Source organism: Vanessa atalanta, chromosome 10, assembly GCF_905147765.1.
Source record: "Vanessa atalanta chromosome 10, ilVanAtal1.2, whole genome shotgun sequence".
Classification (NCBI taxonomy): domain Eukaryota; kingdom Metazoa; phylum Arthropoda; class Insecta; order Lepidoptera; family Nymphalidae; genus Vanessa; species Vanessa atalanta.
In genome coordinates, this window is record NC_061880.1 from 11,967,818 (window position 1) to 11,992,733 (window position 24,916).

Here is a 24,916-nt window from a genome sequence, read left to right on the forward strand (position 1 = left end):
TTAAAGTCCAAAACTCAACGCAAACAATATTAGGTAGTGTATTACATTCACAAGAGGAGCGATAAGCGGAGCGGGTGAACGCGGAACTCTTTCATCTGACATGACACTCGACGCGACAACGACACGACGCCCGCTGGATCCTTCATTTCTTGTTTCATCTGCTGCTGAAACACTGCTTACCTCTGGTGGAACGCAGCTCGGCAATTTGGCCTGCAAAAAAATTCATGTTAAAATATTATTTATTAAAATGACTCGAGATGGCCCAGTAGAACCCGTGAATGGTAGCGAAGATTGCGGGTTGAAACGCGGAAAAACACCATTGAAATTTAATATTTAATTGTGTTTGTTATATTTAATTGTGTTTTCAATTCTCGTGTTCAGTATGAAGAAATCTATCAAGAGAAAACCTGCACTGGAGCAGCATGATGATATAAATACCAAAACATTCATCATAGAGAAGAAGAGGAGAGGAGGCATTATACCATTAATGGGAATTAATAAAAAATAAAATTAATAAAATTGTTTACTGGCAGCTACACACACTACCTCTAACTCACCTGTGGTTTTGTGTAATTGAAAATCGATTCATGACATCGTCGTGCTTGGTGCGCAAGACATGCAGCGTAGGCAATGGCGTGAGGAATATAGCTTTGCTCCACCACTCCAGCGAATAAGACAGTCGCCATTGGACCTAAGAAAATATAACGCTTTTATCATACATCTTATAGACTTACTCTTCAAATGTATTATGGAGGGTTAAGATAAGGGTACACATTCTATAATGGAGACAAATTCAAAAATAATCCAGTTGTAAGCAGTAAATAGCAGTTCAAAAGATCAAACGATATGGTGTAGATGTAGCAGTTAGTATTATTGAAGTGAAGTCATCCATCATAATTTTATAAATATAACTTAAAATAACAGTCTTTTGGAATCGTAGAGATGATAGATTTTTTGTGAATTTGAAATAGTTCTTTTTTGAGTTTAATAACTTTTGGCGCTTGCAGCGAAATTTAACCTGATTTAACGCATTTTGATAGACACATTTCATACACATACATATTTCTACTTAACGAAATAAAAATGTTTGTAGTTTTAAAGAAAACAAATGTATTATTAAATTTGACATTTGCAACATAAATCGCAAGATTCCGATTTGTATCGTATTTTTGAAAAATTCGGAAGAAATTCAGCTATTTTCCATCACAAAAACAACTTTAACATAATTGAAATGCAGAGTAATGAAGGCTTTATGCCTAGATAAATCTGAAATTAAACTTGACCTTATAAATTCACGAGGATCTGTATTCAAAAAGGTCAAGCTGATCTTCAATTATTTGCTACTCTACGTAGCCAGAAACGAATACTTTTAACAAACAAGACTCGTTTGTAAAATCTTTACAAATAATATATTATTTTATTGTTAGAATATTCTAGAATATTTAAAAAAATTACAACGAATACCTTACCTAAGGCATAAATTGGCACGTCTTCCCCTCCATGTGTCGCCCATTGCCGTGGTACTGCTGCAGCGTGAACTGCATCAGCTGGAGTACTGGTACCATTTAAAGGAAGAGCTCGAGGCTCTGAATGTCCTGGTCCAGTTCCATATAGTAAAGTAGTGTATCTTAAACCATCAATATCTGATACTACTGTATCAGCACCTACAGACATTAAATAACTTTTAATATTTATCCTGATTGTATCGTAGCGAAAAAAGACCTACAATTATATTCATAAAACTAAAGAGCATTAACATAAATTCGTACCTAATATGGGGTGGCCCCTGGGTGTGGCTTGCCCCCCAAAAGTCATTACATGGCCGTGGTCTGCGGTCACGACAATGAGAGTCTCTGCCGGATTTACTTTTTCCAAGGCCGCTAATAACGCCGTTTCCAATTCTAATGTCTCATCAAGTGCTCTATAGGGATTATTATAATGATGAGCGTGATCTATTCGTCCGCCTAAAAATGAAATAAATGAAAACATTATATGGGTAGCATTATTGAATTGTTAATGTTTTTTATTTTGTATGATGCAGAATATACATGAAGAATCCTATTCGGAGGATTTTGATATTTGTAAAATTATTTTAATTGACATAATTGAAGATGTTATTAGAAAGAGAAAGATAATTCATGTTCTCTTTTTGCCAGATTGTGTCGTATCAGCTCTTATTGACATTTTGAAAATGGAATGGATATTGAATGATACGTCAAACTTATTATAGCAAGTATTTTATTCACTTATTCCAAACCTTCTAGAAGTAAAAAGAATCCTTTGTCATTCTTCGTCAATATAGCAAGTGCCACACGAGTCATGTCTGCTAATGAAGGGTCGTCGGCTTTCACGGTTGTACTAGTAGCTGTACCTTCCTCTGTGTCTAGCACGGCTCCTCGTTCCGCATTAAACTCCATGTGAGAATATTCAAATAGACCTGAGTAACAAAATAAAATATTTTTTGAAGGAAAAACCAAATATAAAACCCATGATGTGTACTAAACTATTTTAGTTTCAAAATAATTATTAAAGGTAGCTTTGGATAAAATACAAATAATTAAATAAATGTATATATAAATATTTTTATATAGTTAAATATTAAGTAGGTATCATTGATGATGATTTTAAACGACATTATACATAATATAATTACCAAACATGAGTTCACAATCAACAATATCTTATGTTCTTACAGAGAAAAAAAGCGGAATTGATAAATATTTGAAGTCACTATTTTTTTTTAATTAACGAATAAATTCTGACTCTGCCGTAATACTTGCATGCAAAATTCATGGTACGATTAAAAGTAACGTATATGTTTACCTAATTAATTTACTACGCTGTTGAGTTAAATGCACGTTGCTGAGCTAGCTGTTTTATAACGAACACAAATAAACCAACAGTATTATGTTTAAAACGATATTCTTATGTTTATGTTATGTTTATAATGATTACCAGCGATAGTGGGTACAATCAGTTTTTTCTTTGCAATTGACCATTCGACGTAAGGTGTCTATTTTTATATTAAAAAGTTTATTTGATAGCACTAATATCCACAGGTCTAAGGAGTTTAAGATCTACCAGATTCTATATAAAAACAATGTGTTTCATTAGAAAAGTTATTTAACATCACACTCGATCCACAGAAAAAGAAAAAAAAATAAGACTAAAGGTATTTAAAAAATATTAATGCAACGAGCGATCTTTTCCCTGAAATAGTGATCTCTTCTGAACAACCAACCAGAAAAGTTCTTAAAAGACACATCGGTTAACTATTATATATACACATATAAATAATATGTATGTTGTATACATAAACATATTTGACATATTTTTAGTCTACAGGCCCTACAGGTCACAAAACATTGGATCTAAAATGGATATTTTCATAGACTTGTAAGATTGTTCCACGAAAATATTTTCCAACGAATATCTTTGTAATATCAAAAGCACACCCACGCTTCGATACCGTTGAATTTTTATTTATAAAATTGTTGTTTAACCTTTAAATTCCTTTAAATCGAATTTCGTTAAACGAAAATAAATATGTAATATCTGGAAAATTTCAAGTTGGTCATAATATTTATTGGGATGATTAGAAATCTGTTATAAATATAGATTAACTTAATAGATGTTTTAAATAACATCATTACACATTAACGGGCTGTAAATTTCCGACTGCTGGGCTAAAGCCTCTTCTCCCTTAGAGGAGAAGGTTTGAAGCATATTCCACCACGCTGCTAAAATGCGGATTGGTGGATACACATGTAGCAGATTTTATTCGAAATTAGACACATGCAGGTTTCCTCCACGAGATGAATTATAAACACAAATTAAGCACATGAAAATTCAGTGCTGCTTGCCAGGTTTGAACCCGCAATCATCGGTTAAGATGCACGCGATCTCATCACTGGACCATTTCGACTCTCATATTTTAAATAATTATTCATTATTAGTGCATTAAAATGCTTGCTTTTCTATTATTTTAAATCCTTTAAGTGATTTCATTTAATCAAAATATCGACTTCATTTTTATGAATACAAATAACGTTATCACTTTTATCTCTTTCGTCTACTTCAAAGAAAACTTTAAACTATAAAAATCTTACGTTTTTTGCCATAAATTTTATAGATTTGAGCGAATATTAACACCTACGGTTTACGAGAGCTTCTGAGTCGAAAAATTTCCGTTCTCAACTATAAATCTTATGAAATTAAAACTTGGCTTGGACGTTACTTATCTACAGAGACAAAAGCATTAAATTGGATTTTAAAAAATCTATTACTGAGACGATAAAAGGCTCTTAATATTAAAAAAAAAAACTCATTTAGTTAACTCAATATTATATCGGATTGAAATCGACGACGAATTTTGTCACATCACCACCAATTAATACTGAACGGCGGGTGCTTCCCTAGAAGTAAAATGGCCAGTGTGTTATTAAAAAAAAAAAAAAAACATTTTCATTATCGCTATTTAATCGAAACCCGTAACCCATTTTTCGTAACCTTCGATTTTTCCGGATGAAAAACCAATCGATCAATAACCTATCCCGGTACAAAAAATGATTCATTTGCTATGTGAATAAAGAAAAAAATGAATAAATAAACTTTCGCATTTATATAATAGGGATTAGCATTTTAACCCCAAGCCGTAAATCCTAAACATAAATCCGGATAATATCAGGAATAATTTAAAAGGATTTCGCAGTAGACCGCTGCGATTACACAAAAACATGCTCAGCACAAGTCCCGGTAACTCAAACATAATAAAAAGGCATCAGCGGTGATTACGCGGTCTCATTTAAATAATTATGTACCTAGTAAAAGTGAAAAGTCTGCATCAGAAACGTTTTATGAGCCGCTTTACAATAAACATAATTTGACCTTGAAATATATTCTCATTGAGCGTAAATTATATTAAATTTAATAAATAAAAGTCATTTAATAAGTACACGATCTTTGAATAAAATTAATTCCATATATACATAGGTCTAGGTCATTTTATATAACAATTAAATAATAAAATTAATACAAAGTTCCAAGTAAAAAGAACCCGGAAAATTCATTAAAAAGCGATTTCAGCGCTGCACACATTTTAAGCTATTTTGATTAGCTCCGTCCATTTTAACAACCGTCATCTTGAGTTTCTTAACTGTAACAAGTTCTGTGCAACTAGTTATCTTCTGACGGTAGTTAAACTGTTTGTTCAGCTGAAGATATTACTTCTCGGCTTTGTTTATCGTAATAAGCATATCTTTATTCGAAGACTTCGCATTAAAATCGTTGCTAAAATTTCGAGAGAATGTTTTAAATTTTAATCAATGATTGGATGTTTTATATATGATGATGAGCTATATATACTTGCACACATTCTTAATGGATAGTATATTGACACTTCTCTTGTGTATCATCACTACGAGGTCGTTATTAGTGACGAGGCCGCCATTGAATGCTATTTTATTATCCTCTAGTTTCCGGATATGTATGAGTTACCCTATGTGCTTTTCTGTACCCCTGACAACGTGTACGAAAACTCTCATGATGAGTTAAGTAGTTAAAACGTAAATGTGTATTGAGTGATGAACATAGAGAGATGAATCACCTAAGATCACCTAAGAAGACATGGTGACATAGAGTTTGTAAATATGAGAAAAATGAATGTCGACGATCAGATTACGAATAACAGAGGAGAATAAAGAGACTTGCTGTTCTGTCCCAAATAATTTGAGACAAAGTCAAGGGATAGAAGAAGACGTGAAGCGTTACAAACAAACTCACATTCGCATTAATAATATTATTTAAGATTTATCCTTAAAACTTATTTTTGTAATTTAATACAATAAAGATTTAATCGAACTCGATATCATAAATATATAAATTATACAGAACTTACATGAACAAATTTTGGTTAGGTATAACCACAACTTGTTTTAGTTTCATCGGAGAATTGGCAATTTCTAAAAGTCAGGCCATAAAACCCGCAGACGGAGAACCATTTTCATTGGCGGATAGAAAAGCTTTCGATATGCGAGAGCTTTTTAAAACGCATTACATTTTATTGTCTGACGATAGTTACACCGTTTGCGTAGAATTCTAACTAGCTGACCATTTCTGGCTGCCTAATATCTGTAGTGATTATTCCACTTACGGGGAATGCCGGATGCTGCGATCAAGTAATCGAGCAATAAAAATTTGCATTTATACTTTTATTCATATAAAGATTGCTATAATTGTCGAGGTATAAATTTTCTTTTTTTATTAAGTAATAAATTAGTAATAGCGTTCATATAACTGATAACAAATTTATTTATGTATAAATTGAAATAACGTCCTGCGAAGATTCTACTGTTGGTGTAAAGCCTCGTCTTCTGTTAAGGAAAAGGTTTTGAGAATATTTCACAGTGCTGCTCCAATTCAAGTTGATGTGGGGACACAATCATGTGGCAAATTTTCATCCGTAAATTTTTTTTGCGATGCTTTTCATGACTACCGCGCACGAGATGAATTATAAACACAGATTAAGCACATAGAAATTTAGTGGCGGTGGCGAACTCGGGGGAGTTCACCACAGTCCTACGTAGAGGATGAGGGAAATTGGGAAGGAGGATGGGGGAGGGAGGTATTCATGGAAGGCGCGCACAAGACGCGCTTTCCATAAATATTCAGCCGCCTTACGGCGGCTGCCGCTGGTGGGGTCGCGGTTGCATGCCCTTGGCGATCTCGTGGCCTCACCACTCGGCGACATGGTGGAAACCCGAGGATGGTTTTAGTGGGTAGGACAGGGCATTAGCATTAGCGTGCCCTGGCACGGGGCATTAGATCCCGATTCAGTCCCACATACCCATCCCGGTCCCCCGACTGGGCGGCATACGTAAATGCATTTCCTCCTCGTAAAACAAAAAAAAGGCTTGAACACGTAAATAAACGATCAAGATGCATGTGTACCAACAAAATGAGGTCATTAAAAAATTAGATTTATCATATTTTATTTAATCAGCTTAATATTAATGATAAAAAATACCTAAATAAAAGTTAAGCCACCCACTTCACCGATGAGGGAATAAAATATAATAAACTGACCGCACTTATTGTTTAACTGGAAACAAGTTCAGTTTAAATTACAACCATAATTATGTGGATACATTTCTGCACCAGTAAATAATGAACAATGCATTATAAAGGAATACTTTGTTGCATTTAACAAAAAGAGAGCGTTTTACTTTAATGAAAACTGACATCGTTTGTTTAAAACAAAATACCGTGATAAAATACATAAAGTCTCAAAGACAAGGCTTCTACAAACAATACACGCCAGTACATATCTTACTAGTGAGTAAATTTCTTAAATTTTATACCTAATGTTTAAGCTGCTGGTTCTTAGACATAAATGTGGGCGAATATAATACTCTTAAGATCTTACCTTTGCTGCCGAGCAAGAGATGAATTTCATTATAAGCACAAATTAAGCAATTAAAATTCAAACAATCTTTCCGTTGATAAAAAATAAGTAAAAAATATGTAACTTAAAATTTATAATTTTATTTACATGTAAAATATTTGATTTTCTACTTAGACCGTTTTGGCTAAGTACCTATAACGTGATAAAAATTCAAACGAGATACCTTTTATATTATACAAAAACAAATGTTATGGAGTAACTTATTTATATCGATGGAAAACTTAAAATAATGGTTTATTTTTATATACAGCTAAAGTTTATCCTCGCGAGATACGGTTGAACTGTCTCACATTCTTTGTCTTTTGTTTAAAATGAATAATTCACCGCTCATTTATTGTTCGAGAACTTATTTTGAATAGTTGGAAACGTTTTCCTCTATCTCCGTTTAAATTTAAGATATCTTACGTTCTAAAGGAACTTCAGTATAGTTAATACCCTTTGTATTTTCTTTTCATAATTCCCCAGAATATTAAAAAACAACTCTCGAAAAGTCCGAAGAAATATGTAAGTAATATAAGTTTCATGAAAAATCGGATATTTTTCCAAAAGTGTAATATTTGTCGTTATAGTCGAAAATGTGTTAGTATAAAATATTTAGTCTGGGAATTCTGTGTACAATGACGGTTGCCAGAGAGCCAACTAAATCATCTGCATTTAGCTTATACACAATGTTGCCAGCATGAAAAGACATGGCAAGAATTGTATAATTAAATTAAAATGAAGTTGTGCCTGGTTCAAAAAAAAAAGAAGATGGAACAAGGCGATAACTAAAGTGCGTCTAAGAATGGAATACATAAAAGCCACCCGCGAAGATATGAAGGCTTTAAATAAGCCATAGGCCGATCATGCTTACGGCTAGCGCATTATTCAGAGGAGTGTCACAGATAAATTGATATACCCAGTGGCTGGAGAAGCCGATTTGAGCCGAGGTGGCCCAGTGGCGCGTGCATCTTAACCAATGATTGCGGGTTCAAACCTAGGTAAACACGACTGAATTTTCATGTGCTTAATTTGTGTTTATAATTCATGTCGTGCTCGACGGTGAAGGAAAACATCGTAAGGAAACCTGCATGTGTCTATTTTCGAAACTCGCATTGGAGCAGCGTGGTGGAATATGCTCCAAACCTTCTCCTCAAAGGGAGAGGAGGCCTTAGCCCAGCAGTGTGAAATTTACAGGCTGTTAATGTTTTGTATGTAGGCTAGATGACGAAGATGATACACACATAAATACAACGAAGTTGACAAAAAAGGTTATTATTATTTACCACAGTAACGGACATGAACGGACGGTCAGCATCTAGCACGTGTAATTTCTTTATCATTGTGTAATTCATTTAGTATTGTTATTATAAGTGTTAAGATAAAAAAAAATTTAATGATTTTCTTATCGTCGCGTGATATTTTGTATCAATTATAAATTCAAATGTAATTGTATATAATTTAATATTAATAAATTGTAACGTGAGATTCAATAAAATATATAATAACAATAATAAAACCGAATTGAATTATTTTTTTCATTTCAGTTTCGTATTCCTCGTTGTATTTATGTCATCAATGTAAAATTCATTTTAATTGCATATATTTTTAGCGCATCATAAAATAAATACAATATTCAATGAGTAAACAAACTGGATCAGTTTGCTTTGCCTATTAAATACTGATAATTTAATTACTTTTGGTAATTTTATTTTCATATATAAAATTCATACTCTTTTTGTCAAAATATTACACATCGTGTGAAATAACTAAGATAATGTTTACGTTTTCACTTCTGTCGGTCGTCCTGAGACGCACACGTATCTGTTTATCTTTACTAGTTCCTGCGACTTCGTCTAGGTGTTAGGTATATTTTTCTGGGATAGAAGCAACCTATGTACTATTCCAGTCTATAATCAATATTAGTGTCAAATTTCATTCAGATCCGTTCAGCCGTTCTGGTGTAATTGACTATCGAACATCCGTTCATCCATCTGTAGATAACCTACATTAACATCAACAAGTTCTGCAATGACGCATTTTGTAACCTACTACAACGCATTTTATTAGCATTCAACGCATCAAAATATATATCAGCTAATTCTGTAATGACACACGTTTCTAACTACTATAAATATAAAACGCTTCGAAATAAAAATAGCAATAGCAATCAATAAATCAATCAATCCATTATTCGCGCATCTCTCGACTTTTACTTATCTCCTGCACACCAAACTGGTCTTGTCACCACACATCCTAGCTGATGCAATCATATTATTGGTAAGATAAGATTTAGATTTTTTTTTCTATTTAATTACAAAGATATCTCTTACAATCTGAGATAAAGATCTATACAATTTTTAATCATCTTTTACGTTCGTATTACTTACCTAATAAATAGTCAACTGTCCTTGGATCTAACTTAGCTAGTTGTTCCCGCGAATGTATGTATTGGGCTCGGAGTCGCCTTCTTTTTTTCTCTCTTGCCCAGTCCTCTGCTAAGTTCCTACCATCTAATCTTCTACCTTCTCTATTCGGATGCTCAGGATCAGGGGTTACCGTTGGTAGGAAGTGACGCCTCCCTCCACCCATTATTACCTGTTGAAATTATAATTTTATTAAATTCATCAATCAACTTGATCAGTTAATTTAAATCATTTCAATAATACATTAATATAAAACTCATATTATTCAATATTAGCTTATAATTGTATTTAACTAAAATATCTTTTAAAAAAGAGTAACTATTAAGTTTCTTGCCGGTACTTATAGAAAATATCTAACCGCACTTTATTATAACGTGCAAGTGCGTGCTCAAACCCAAGTGAGCTATTTATTCCCTCACACCCATAATCCGATGGAATGGCACCCTGATATACTCAAAAATATTACACGCGAAGGACAAAATGACTTTACGTACATTCCGAAAGAATGTAAATACTGTCTTCCAAATGTTTGTCTACTTATTTATTTATTCTTTTGGATTTGAACTTAAGTAATATATGCAGGCTTATCAGCTAAACAAAAACTCTAGGAGACAGTCAACATCACTATAGCACAAACTACAAAATCATTACATACAAACATCTGATCGAAGCGATCATTGACTCGGAATTAATAAAGACATTACACTTTTTGCCATTGTATTTTGAACTATATGTACGATAGACTGATTTTATTTATCATATTAATATTTATATTACGAATAATATTGGTTTAATTGCCATTACTTGAGTTAAAAACTTTACTATTGAAAAATTCAATCGTGACGTTGAACAAAGAACTATTTCATAAAATGCGACCTCAATCCCCTTTTACTTTCCATCTTGTATAGAAAAAAGGTTATTGGAAAAATAATTATCTTGCCCTACATCAATAGGCTGCCTTGGCCTTTTCGTTTTACACGTAAATATAAAAAAAAATGTTAAACAAAGAATGGCGGGTAAGTCTTTGTTTAAATGGTCATTTAGAGAGAACTAAAAGCCTAGCCTAGCCTGTAGCTAGACTACGCTGCTTAGAGGTAGTTTATACAAGCCCTGGATAGGTATGACATGCACTACCACTATACACTATTCATCACATATTCTACTATCAATCAGCAATACAAGTCATTATAATTACAATCACGTTTGACATATTATGGGTGCTAATATCTACGGGATCTGTAGTTAATTTGTCCTCCCGGGATGAGAATGCACAAACCACCAAAGAGTTTCAAATGTTAAGTAAAAGTTAAGTTGGTACTCTGTAACAGCTATAAATCTGAAATACATTTTAACCCAGAATATTTAAACTATATCCGATACTATTTAATACTACACGGACGAACAAAGATTATTCTGCTGAATCATGTTCTACAATACATAAGCAAAGGCATAGAATTAATCATTTAAGATAGATGCTCAGATAATTATTAATATTAATGACATACATTTATACTCCTTCCAGGCTCATTTTCAACAAGCTGTAAGGCGATATCTTTACAGTCGCGTCTGACAGTCGGTGGCACGCGGCTGTCATCTTCCCAGTACCTCGAAGGCGCGTGCGCATACAACGCTGCTGGTGTTGCATGCGTGATACGCGCTGTTGTTACTATACCACTTGATTTACCTGTTATAATAAAAAAAAAATATGAACTTGTCACTGCTCTATTCTGGGATAAGTTGTCTGGTAGTTATTCAACTTGCTCCAATGCAGTTTGGTGTAAAAACATATCAGACATAATATAGAGGTTTCCCAACTATATTTTCCTTCACTGCTAAGCATGAGATGAATTATAAACATTTTAGACCTCGCGTTCATATACAGTCAAACAGAAATAAATCTATAGTAATATATGTATAGGTTATAAGTCATCTCGTAAGCAAGGAACGTACCGAGGACGCTTTTAAGTTTTACATGATATATTGTACCGGTTTCAAGATTAGGTCACTCACCTAACTACTTTCTACGGTTGGTAGCGAATTGGTGATGTAAATAATGGCTAAAATTTCTTACGAGATCCGCCAATTTCTATAGCCAGTAATTGCTTACCATAAGGTTTATTTACTAATACGTTTATCAATGATATAAAAAAGGACATAAAACATGATTATATCAATTTTTATTAACAATTTGATTAACAAAATATATTAATTTATATTTTTCGAAACACTAACAACATTATTACTTATAATATTTTTAGTCATATTAACTTACCAGCCTCGTGCGCCCAGTCGATCAGCGAAGTAACTTTGGAATTGATAGCAGAAGCGCAGTTATTAAAACGACCTCCAGCGTCGAGGCCCAAGGTTTCATATCGAGCTTTCACTCCACATAAGAGGGCCGTTGCGCAGGCGGAGGATTCGCCCGTTTGAGCATCAATATTGTACGTCTAATGACATACAAACGAAATAACTTAAACAGGGTTAAGTCGGCACATCTGTGATTACACGCAGTCATATAACTTTGAAGATAATTTTTTTAAATTATATTAATAAAAGTAAAAAAAAAAAGTCAAATATTCCTTCATTTTACGACACAAGGATTGATGTTAGCTGTTTTGTTTTACTCTGTCTAAAACACACGACAATATTTATATTTATAGTTATTTAATCAAAATAAAATAGTTACACACATTTATTCATTGTTAATTATTAAATCAAATTATAAATAAATAAATAATGAATAAATATTGGACAACATCACATACATTACTCTGATCCCAATGTAAGTAGCTAAAGCACTTGTGTTATGGAAAATCAGAAGTAACGACGGTACCACAAAGACCCAGACCCAAGACAACGTAGATTACTAATAAATTTTTTTACATCGACTCAGCCGGGAATCGAACCCGGGACCTTGGAGTGGCGTACCCATGAAAACCGGTGTACACACTACTCAACCACGGAGGTCATCAAAATATACTAGACACTTATTTAGCTCCAATTTCAGAACATAATGCAATACACGCCTGACACTTAAATCTTTATTAACGACTGACTTCGAGTAAATAAGGCTTCGTTTGTAATTAAGCAACCAATAACAAAGTGATACGTAATAATAGTCTTTATTTTTACAAGAATGTGTTATATATGGCTTATACACCAAACATTCTGACCCCGTAGCCTTTATCGCCACCTAAGATAACACTATGTATTAACTTAGTTTTAATTAAGTTGGGCAAAACGCCATGTATATATAAGTCCCTTCTTGATCTTGTCCCGTAGTATATCCGTATAATATAATTATACTGGACGATTTGTTTAGATTAGAAATTACCGTGGGATCAAAGAGAGAAGTTGCACTTTAATCTTAGAAACTGGACGTAACTAGCTAAATTACTATGGCTTAGAAGTTTTAATTGTAAGGTCAGTCCGTGTGACGTTGACTTTATATATTTCGATTAAATATTTAACACGCTTAATGTTAAAGATAAGTGCTCGTTAAGTATTAATACTAAGTATTTGATAAGTTTCATCGTAATAAAAAGAATACCAAAAATATACATACATTTATTTATATATCTTTTTAATAAATAAGTACTAAGGTGTGAAATAATATATTGGTACCAATCTATAATCTACCTTAACATATATAAAAACTTTTTAGACAAACCTTTGCAAGAGCAACTGCGGGAAAAGTGTCCCAGACTAGATCCGCGTCTTCCCCTGATTGACCTCTCCGTTGTCCGCGCAAAATCCTAGCCGCTGTCGCTGTTGTTAAGCTCATACCGTCACCAACGACTAATATTACGTTCCTATACAAATAATATTATACATTTATACATATACAATATACTCACTTGCTTTTTAAAATGAAAGAAATGTGATCTGCTTGACGCACATAGCTATTATCGTGCGGTATCAAGTCTCATGAAATACTCTTTTGAAGATCAATTAAAGGGGCAATTATTATATGTAATAAGTATCTTAGAGCTGTCGAAACACTTTACCCTTGGAGTAGTAGTGCAAAAACCTTTATTAAAATTATAACGCCTAGCCTTATTGTCTCCACTGACGACAGGAGGTTTGGTTCGTTTTATGTTCAGAGCATCGGAATTGCGATTCAACGGGGAAATGCTGCTAGCATTCTTGCACTATTCCACGTGGTCAAGATTTATACAGTAGCTATTTTTAATTCATATTTGTATATATTAAAGGAATTAATGTTAATAAATTCTTTGTGCAATTTATTTTATAATAATATTTATATATTGCCTTGAGGTTACTTGGTGGTAGGGCTTTATGCAAGCCCGTCTGGGTAGGTACCACCCACTCATTAGATATTCTACAGCCAAACAGCAGTACTCAATTTTGTTGTGTTCCGGTTTGAAAGGTGAGTAAGCCAGTGTAACTACAGCCACAAGGGACGTAACATCTTTGTTCCCAAGATTGGTGGCGCATTGGTGATGTTAGGAATGGTTAATATTTCTTACAACGTCATTGTCTATAGACAGCGGTGACCACTTACCATCAGGTGGCCCATTTGCTACCGATACCATAAAAAGAAGGTAAATAATAGAGTTTTATGGCTGAATGAGGTTGAATAATATATTTTATTTTCGATATCATATCTTATTAAAACAATTTCGATGATATAATATTAATTACATAGAGTTGACGTATAAAATACATAACAGGATGTTTAATAACCCATTATATCGATAATTAATAATAATAATAATAACCCCATCGTCGTATCTCTACGTTGCCGACGTGATGGGGCTTGCGCGCTTCAATGATTCTTAGGGCTATACCGATAGAGCTACTCATGTCGGATTGGCCTAAGATGAGAAGACAGACCAAGAGAGATACAACCCAAGCCAAGGTGGAACAGCATACGCCGAGGGCTCCATGGCTAAGGGGGTGCTTAGTCGTAAGTATGCGAACTTTAGAGACAAGGGGACCTCTAATTTAATTTACCCTTATCACAGTGAACGCGGGGCTCTGCTGTGATTGACCGTTAGGTCCCCAGCTACTCGTGGGAATAATATGATAACTAGGTCCAAAATAAAGAAAAATATACAGGCAAATATGCCGTCGGTAGAAGAAGAGTCCTCACAGACTTCTTACTCATCCTCTATATCTCTATTCCCATCAATTCCATCTTCAGCGCCATTTTTGTGTGCGTCTTCGTCACACTCATCATCAAACGGTGCACAACTGGCGGATGTTGCACAGGAGACAATATTTGTCAAAGAACCCGTGCCCATCACCAGTAACTTTAAAAAACGTAAAAAATGGAGTCCAGAAATGAATAAGTTTATCCTGCGTACCTACCTTTATCTTACAAATTTAGAAACAGACACAAACTCATATCTTTCTTCATTACATATCAAATTTATAGACAAATATCCACATATGGAAGTAAGCAGACAGAGAATTGGCGACCAGCGTAGAGCTATTATACAAAAAAAATTATTAGCACAAGAAACAATAGATCAGATTTACGATGAAGTTAAAGCAGAATTACAAGTTATCCAAACCCAAGTTCAACAACACTCTACAAATCTTCAAACTTCCAATAAGACACTATCAGGAAAACGCATGAAATGGACAAACGAATGGAATGAAACAATTATTAAAATATATTTCAGAGTCACACATTTAGAGACCAATAAGACTGCTTATAGGACACGTTTACACAAAGAGTTTATAAATTTACACCCAGAGCTTGCACACATTACAGAGCAAAGATTAGCAGATCAAAGAAGAGCCATAATAAATAACAAATATATAAAAGAGAATAGATTAACTCTAATTAAACAACAAGTAGCTGATGAATTACGTTTAACACATACACTAGCCGAAAACATAGATAATGAACAGGTACAAACAAGAGAACAAAGTAACATTGAACACATCAATTCACCCAACTATACACTAAAATCCAACTTAGAAATCAACTTGCAATCTAGAAATATTCAAAACACTACAGTTACATGCACTAATTCTACTACAGCAACACCTATCGATGATGAAACTACAGACCAACCAACTTTATTAACGATATGGAACGACTCAACAGCACTCAATCTATACTCGATACTACCTTAGAAGTAAACATTGAAATAGAGAATACATTCTTACGTGCTCAAGAACATTTTTCTAGTACAGAACCAACTAGCAGACCATACATTCCTAAACAAAAGACATCTAAAAAGTTTAGTTTTATTACAAAATACATAAATACAAGGATACTAACAAAATTTGTAAACACTGATACTGATTTTAATACTCTACAAACAATAATTTACTCGGCAGCATGGACTGCAGCTAAATGTAATGGGGCCAGAATGTCATTCTCAACCCAAAGCAACCTAAACAGCAATCAAAATAAATCATTTCGAAAACCTAGTTGGCAAAGAAGATTAGAAAATAAGATAGGGAAATTACGAGCCAACATAGGCAGATTAACACAATATATTAGGGGAAATAGAAACCGAAAAGTAGTAACTGCAGTAGAAGTCATAAAAACACAATACCAATTACACGCACAACATGAAAACACAAACACACAACTAGAACACTTCTTAGATACTTTGAAACAGAAACTCAATGCAACAGCAAGCAGGCTGAAGAGGTATTTGACATGTACAGCCCGTAAAGAACAAAACAATAAATTTGCTAACAACGAAAAAAATTTTTATAGAAATTTAATATCGACGGATAAAGATATTGACCAAAATCTAGGAATACCTCCTTTAGAAATATTTCGTGAATTCTGGGCTAACAGATGGGAAAACCCCGTACATCATAATGAACACATAGACTGGGTTAATGAAACGACTACACATATTCCAGAGATGCAGTTTGAATTCATACCAATAGATACATTCATAGAAGTCATTACACGAACACACAATTGGAAATCTGCAGGCTCAGACAATATTCATAACTATTGGTACAAGAAATTTACTAGCACACACTCATACTTACACAAGTATTTAAACATATTTATTCAATCACCACATTTACTACCGAAATACATAACACAAGGAATCACATACTTAATACCTAAAGACAAATACGATACTACAAATCCAGATAAATACCGTCCAATAACTTGTTTGCAAACCATATATAAAATTCTATCAGCTTGCATAAGTGAAGAAATACATAAACACTTAACTAAATACAATATTTTAGCCGAACAACAAAAGGGGTGTCGAAAAAATAGTCAAGGTTGTAAAGAGCAACTTACTATTGATGCAATCATTTTAAATAGTGCCGCTAAATCAAAAACAGACATTCATACTTTGTTTATAGATTATCAAAAAGCATTTGATTCGGTTCCACATAGCTGGTTAATATATGTTTTAAAACTGTACAGAATAAACCCAACATTAATATCCTTTCTTCAAAATTCCATGCAACACTGGCAAACTGTACTGAGAATAAAACAATCTTCCATGAAATCTCTAACTTCTGAACCAATCCGCATCCAACGTGGAATTTTTCAGGGGGACGCTCTTAGCCCCTTGTGGTTTTGCTTGGCCCTCAATCCTCTTTCACAATTATTGAATGAAACCAAGGAAGGATTTACACTTTACAGTAATAACTCCCAGTATACCTTATCGCACCTAATGTACTTGGATGACATAAAACTTTATTCAACCGAAAAAAACACCTTGTTTAAGTTAGCAAAAATTACTGAACAGTTTTCAAAAGATATTCAAATGAAATTTGGAGTCGATAAGTGCAAAATTCTGTCAATTTTGAAAGGAAAATTTACTAACAACAACTACCTACTTGAAACCGGTGAACAAATTGAGCCAATGAATGAACAAGATACATACAAATACCTTGGTTTTAAACAATCTAGGCAAATTTTACAAACGACAATAAAAAAAGAACTGCTTAAAAAATTCTCTCACCGACTAAATCTCGTATTAAAGACACATCTCAACTCGAAAAACACAATAAAAGCTATTAACACATATGCAATACCATTACTTACTTACTCTTTTGGAATAATACACTGGACAAAAAGCGACATCAAAAAACTGCAACGCACAATAAATACAAATTTAACCAAAAATAGGAAACATCATCCAAAATCTTGTATCCAGAGGCTCACACTACCTCGCCAATAAGGAGGAAGAGGATTGATAGACGTACAAAATTTACACAATAAGCAGATCTTATCACTCAGAGCATATTTCCATGTTAAATCCGAACACTCACCTCTACATAAACACGCAACAGAAATAGATAAAAAACTTACACCACTAAACTTACATGACAAAAACACTCATTTAACTGAAAACGTCATAAGTATACAACAACAAATGTCGGCATGGGCCGGAAAAACACTACATGGAAGGCACCTAGCCGATTTGAACCAACCCTACGTCGACAAAGATAAGTCGAACGAATGGCTCAAACGAGGTGAACTGTTTCCTGAGACCGAAGGTTGTATGCTCGCTATTCAAGATCAAATAATAGCAACTCGTAATTATAGGAAGTACATCATGAAAGATCGCAATCAACCAAGTGACTTATGCCGACATTGTAACACAGCCTCTGAAACTATTCAGCATATAACGGGGGCTTGCAAATCTCTCGCACAAACCGATTATAAGCATAGACATGATCAAGTGGCCGCAATCATACACCAACACTTAGCATTCAAATATAAACTTATAACAGAAATTAAACCATACTACAAATATAAACCACTAAGTGTATTAGACAACAGAAACCATAAAATCTACTGGGATAGAACAATAATTACTGACAAAACCATCCATTATAATAGGCCAGATATCACCATTCACGATAAAACCAATAGAATTGTTTATCTGATTGACATAGCTGTTCCTAATTCACATAACATACAAACCACAATATCAGAAAAACTAAGTAAATATCAAGATCTTGCCATAGAAATTAAAACACAATGGAAAGCACAAATAGTACACATAGTCCCAATAGTCCTTTCATCGACAGGTATCGTACCAAAATCCCTGACAAAAAGTCTGAACACCTTACAAATGCCAACATATATACTCCACATGCTCCAGAAAGCCACAATCCTTAACACCTGCCGTATCACCCGAAAGTTTATAACATCTTCAACTACATCGACCACATTCTTAATATAAACACTTCTTAACGCTTGGCTGTGGCCCGCGTTTTAAGTTTTAACCCCCTCGAAAGAGGAGAAACATTAAATGTTGAAAATTAAAATAATAATAATAATAATCTTTATTGGCTGAATAAATTACACTACTACAGACACAAAATGTATAGTAATTAAAACAGAACAAAAAGACACTTATTCTATGTAATACAAAAATTATACACAAAACAAAAAATGAAAAACAAAAGAGTTTACGAGTTTAAGAGTTTAGTTTTTTTTTTTTTTAGTTTTATTGAGTTGTTTCAATTGTTATTATATAGAAAAAAAATATTAGATAGAAATCTACATTTATTAAGAATTTATTATTTTATTAAGAATAAGTTGAATTTCTCTAATAAACGTTTATGCAAATAATTTCACTCGTATTATAATCATAATCTCTGCTCGCAAGAGAACAAAGTAGGCGTTTTTATTTTTGCAAGCACAGCTGCTCAGAGCGTGAGCCGCTGATTATATTTATAATTGTATTATTCGAGTCATAATAATATTACCAGAACTAACTACCTACGTTACTGATAAACCTAAGAGAATAGCGGGAATTGAAACATAATTACAATTAAAATAAATGTAAAATTAATTAGTGGTAATTAAAGACAAATAGAAAAAAAAATACAATTGTAGGTTTTTTTAAGTAGTCATAATTAATTTTTGCATAAAATTACTGATATATTTATATGTCTCAACAATTATACGTAAACTACTTATACTAATATTGGGAGCAATAATAGCCCAAGGAGATGAAACTTGCGAATTTCACATCGCTAAGCAGCCCGTATACCATAAACTATTGAAGCTAAGTTGTGCAAACTCTACGTGTGAAGTTAAAATATTCTAATCGGAGTTCAAAGTTGGTACGGAGAAAATGTATTAGATAATTCTATAAATTTACGATTTCTACTGTATATATTATGCACTCGATTAGAAAATTATATTTGGAAACTACGTGAAATAGATTATAAAAATTTTTGACACGTGTGTTCTTTTTTTTTTAAAAAAAAAGTTTTCTTAGTTTAAATTGACGTATCAAACGTTAAAGTCAACAATTTTGATATTTTTTACATTAATTGTTATTTTTTTTAATATGAGCAAAGTTTAAAAAAAAATTTTGGTTTGACCGTACAGCCCAGGTTCAGACGTTACTTATTTATATTTAATTTGTTAATTGCAATCTATATTAGCTTTACATTAAATTGAATCCTAAAAACTATCGATTTCAAGGTACGTTTAATTAAAGTAAGCTATTAGGAATTTTCAAAGATTTACTGTTGCGAAAGTAAATAAATATTACCATTAACATATAACCTTTTTGTTATAAACATTAAAAAAAAAAAACGTAATATCCTGCGTATCGCATAAATCTCGTTTCTGATATTAAAAATTTGACAATTCTTATGATTTATAAATACTGTAAATACAATGTATGATGATTAATTTTCAAAAATGTTTTTAAATAAATATACATATATTAAATTAGTCGTTACTTACTTGGCCACTGGATTCTTCTCGGTCGCGTATAGGAGACGCTTTTGTAGCGTTTCTTGAGCTTGCGCATACCAGTACTGACGATCTGAAAGATTACTTCATCTTTATCTTTATATATATGGATGATATAAATGATATATACAATATATGAAGGATGATATAACTATCGTTTAATGTAAATGGATGTTGATATACATATTTGTTTCAAATTAATTGACTTTAACACCGTGATCACCGTGAAAGCTGACAACCGGTAAATATTTCAGCAGGGAAGTTCAGTTATTAACAAATTACATGTTTATAGACCTGAATTTTCATGTGCTTAATTGGTGTTCATAATTCATCTCGTGCTCGGCGGTAAAGTAGAACATCGTATGGAAACCTGCATTGTCTAATTTCATCGAAAATTCTGCCACATGACTGTGTATTCACCAACCATTGGAGCAGCGTGGTGGAATATGCTCCAAACCTTCTCCTCAAGGAAGAGGAGGCCTTAGCCGAGCAGTGGGAAATTTACAGGCTGCTAATGTAATGTAATGTAAAAATGTACTATTATTATCCATAGTACTCATCGTGTAGTTATTTAATTACAATTGAAGTGAAGATAAACAAATCTTGTTTCGGTACGATGTTAGGCTGTCATTAACACTGGTAGACGTTTGCTTACATCCAATTTAGCAATTGTTTAATTCTTGTTTAATATAATCTGTATTAAATCTATACCAAAATGTAGGATAACTAAACAACTATTCAAGGTCTTTAAAAATTTTGATTGTTTTATAGTATAGGTTGGCGGAAAAGCAAATGAGCTCTCTGATAGTAAGTGGTCACTACCGCTCATATACAATGGCGTTGTAAGTGAAATTGACCATTCCTTACACCTTTGCGCCACCAATTTTGAAAACTAAGATGTTATGCCCCTTATGCCTGTTTACCCACTGGCTCAATCATCCTTCGAACCAGAACATAACAGTAATTAGTACTGCTGTTTGGCGGTGGAATATCTAATGAGTGGTGGTACCCAGACGGCCCTACAAACAAGTAAAAAAGGTCACATTATGATTTTGTTTTATTATACTCAAATAAAAAATAAATGTCAGACAAACATGATATCTATTTATTGTGTCGTTTCTTATAGGAAAGATTCAGACGTACACAATAACCATTTATTTATGTCTAGACTTACAGATTTTACATACAGTTTGACTTTTGTTGAAAAGAAATATATCTCAATTACCATCCCAAACAAATTTCCTTTGCCACTATGTGTAACATAATGATTGCCCCCTTAGATCGGCTTATAAAGCGTCAGAAATATATACGACGCGACGAGACGTAAAGCTATTTGCGTATTTGGCAAAAAAATAATGAGTTCTTCTGTCAATGGAAATTGACATTTAACACTCTCGTGGTCCTTGAAGCACTTAAAACTAAAATTGTTGTCCTGGGCCTGAAATCTCTCCAGTAGTTTAGGATTACCAGGGAATATAGAACGCACCTGTGTTTGTGCACACTTTTTAATATCTTCTGTTTCTAGCTATTCTCCGTTGTGTAATGCCGAGTTAAATCAGTCTTAAGGACGTCGTCATATTTATTACATAAACAAACCACCATACCATATTTACTTAAAAACATTTTAAAATGTCTGCTCGACAAGTAGCGCACTATAACTGGTAGGTTTAACAAGATGATTTTTCGTAACAGGATTTTTTTATAGAATAAAGAGTAGCACGAGTTTTTGATAATTCATCCCCTAAGCGGGTTAAATAGTGAATAAAACTTTGTATATAAATTCGTCATTATTGAAAAATTGAATTTTGTTATTTAGGCTTCTTTTCATGAGTAAAAGACAATAATTTTGAAAATTTGACAAGACGTTTTTGAAAATTCATCCTATAAGGCGAATAAATAGGAGATGAAAATTAGTATTTAATTCATAGTCATTAGTGTATTGCCAGATATGAAAAATCATCTAGGGGCAGCGCAGGTTACCAAAAAACTCTAATACTTAAGAATATTAAGTGGGTTCCTGAAAACCGCTTCCAAATATATATTTCATCGGGTATACAGCTAGTTTAATTAAAATTAAAAAATAAATAAATAACTTTACTTACAAACGATCTTTACAAAATAAATCCAACGATTTTTTCAATTGAAAATGGAAAAGTTTATAAATACAAATCACACTTCAGCCTGTATGTCTGTTTAACCGCAACTAACAAGTAAAAGTAAATAGCTAGTGAAACGAAAAGTTGTGATTTTCGTCGATGCTCTGATCCGCAATTGTCACAAGAAATAACATCAAAGCGATCTACAAATTCCACATTTCTTCTCCACTCGAGCATTATTATTTTTAACCAACGACTCGATTCTGACTTCAGAGCTGTTTACACATCATGGACTTTTGAGAACTACATCACGCACACAACGACCCATACTTACACAGATATACACAAGCATATTATTTTATTACATAGAGATATAATTCAATGCGAGTAAGCGTAAAAATAAGCAGGCTTCTCTGAAGATATTTTCATGTGAATAGTTCACATTTATATTTACTTTATTCAATGAAGTAAAAGTTGACTGATAGCTATTAAGTTTCCCGCTGCTGGGCTAAGGTCTTCCATAGCCTCAACCCACAGTAGAATAAGTTCCAAAATATCATAGTTTTGGAACTTATTCTGCTGCGGGTTGAGGGGCACCGTTAAGTTACGTTCTGTTTATAAACAACGATGAATAATTACCGTATGTTTCCTTAACTTCTGCATTCATTGGTGCCGGAGACAGGACTCCATTGTTGATCGTGCACATCATGATCACGATGCAGCACCAAGCACTCATGATTAACAAGATTCATCGGTGCTGACGATCTTTCCACAGGCACGAAAGAACTGTTAAAAATTTCGCTGGTACAAGCAGCTTTGAATTCTTCTTATCCATTAATCTGCAACAACAATACATTTGTAGTTTATATGTTTTTTGGTAAATATCCCAAGTCAGGCCAGTAAAGAGTTATTAAAATCCCTAATAACCAGGATTCCAGAGGTCCAGGATTTTTAATAATATACTACAAATTTAGTTGGTATTTTTATATACTTTGGTAGTTAGTAGTTGTTTCTACATCAGATACCTCGGAGACGTAAAGGCGCATCTGACATCTGAACTATCTATAATGTGTTACTTGGTGGTAGAGCTTTGTGCAGTCTGAGTAGATACCATCCACCACCAAATCATCATATATTCCCACCAAATAACAATAATAGTTGGGTTCCGTTTTCCAGGGTGACTGAGCCCTTGTAACTACAGACACAATTATTTTGGTGGCGCATTAGCTACGTAAGAAATAGTTCAAAAATGTTTACGACTCCAATGTCTATGAGTACTGGTGACCGCCATAACGTGGTCCATTTACCAGTCCTCCTCGATTAGTATCGTAAGTTAATATAAATTGAACTAGGCTTGGGCACCTTCCACTAAACATCAGATATTTACTTATATTGGCGTCTTATTTATTCGTTAGCGCTATCGGACACAACTACTTCTGAAAGTGCATTTCCGAGCAACGCAATTTAAGATAAACTTTAAACGTTAAATTAACACTAATCTGACATAGCAAGTAGTATATATTTGTTTTTGTTGTGTGGAAGTTATCGTTCTATATTAATTTATATTATTTCAGATGATATTTTATTTAGTTCATCAAGCATATTCGTCAAGCATATTCGTGTTGTGGCTTAGTAAAACCCCCGATAACAAATGGAACAGAATTGAACCACAATAATTTATACAAAATGATTTAAAACAATTATAATATCCAATAATTTAAACTAAACATCGAGTAAAATAGGTCAGCTATTTAATTTATCTTAAACAAGCTAAACCTGCGGCTTTTCACACCAACCGTCACCACAATTTTACGCTTGAAGGATGAATTATAAACAGTAACCTCTATCCTTCCCCAGGTCTTAACTATCTTCATAACAAATTTCATCTAAATCAGTTCAACGGTTTAAATGTGAATAGGTAACAGAAATACGCAATTTTAATATGAGTCTAGACAGACAGACAAGCGCAAAATAAAATGCGACAGTTTGTTAATTCAAACTATAAGACGAAACCTTATCTTTTTTGAGAAGAAACTTGAAGCTTTCTACACAGGGCTGCTCAAATTCAATTCGCGGATAAACATGTAAAATTAATCCCACTCATGAAGAATCACGATCTGTTACTTCACCAATGAGAACGAGATTGATTTTAAATACAAATTAAACATATGAAAATTCAGTGCCCTGGGTTCAAACCTGCAATTTTCAGTCAATATCAACATTTTCTAACCACTGAACAATCTCGGCTTTTCGACGAAAC

General features: G+C 33.3%; 1 protein-coding gene across 1 annotated transcript; it reads right to left on the reverse strand.

Annotated features, from left to right (window-relative positions):
- LOC125067099 (alkaline phosphatase-like) lies at nt 1–23,477 on the reverse strand. Its single transcript, XM_047675479.1, has 11 exons — nt 23,296–23,477; nt 20,552–20,633; nt 13,538–13,679; nt 12,140–12,314; nt 11,373–11,551; nt 9,832–10,039; nt 2,258–2,437; nt 1,770–1,964; nt 1,470–1,664; nt 558–691; nt 1–210 (listed from the first exon to the last, which is right to left on the reverse strand). Exons 1-11 carry the CDS (start codon nt 23,390–23,392, stop codon nt 1–3), a joined length of 1,797 nt encoding a protein of 598 aa, XP_047531435.1. The 5' UTR covers nt 23,393–23,477.
- Between the last annotated feature and the right edge of the window lie 1,439 nt (nt 23,478–24,916).

What these genes read in the sequence shown, in the direction of transcription:
- LOC125067099 (XM_047675479.1), bottom strand. Translation starts at nt 23,392, where the DNA reads ATGAGTGCTTGGTGCTGCATCGTGATCATGATGTGCACGATCAACAAT. An exon ending in GACAGTTGACTATTTATTAG is followed by an intron (nt 2,438 to 9,831) that starts GTAAGTAATACG and finishes TTTGTTACTCAG; the next exon opens with GTCTATTTGAATATTCTCAC. An exon ending in ATTCTTTTTACTTCTAGAAG is followed by an intron (nt 1,965 to 2,257) that starts GTTTGGAATAAG and finishes TTTCATTTTTAG; the next exon opens with GCGGACGAATAGATCACGCT.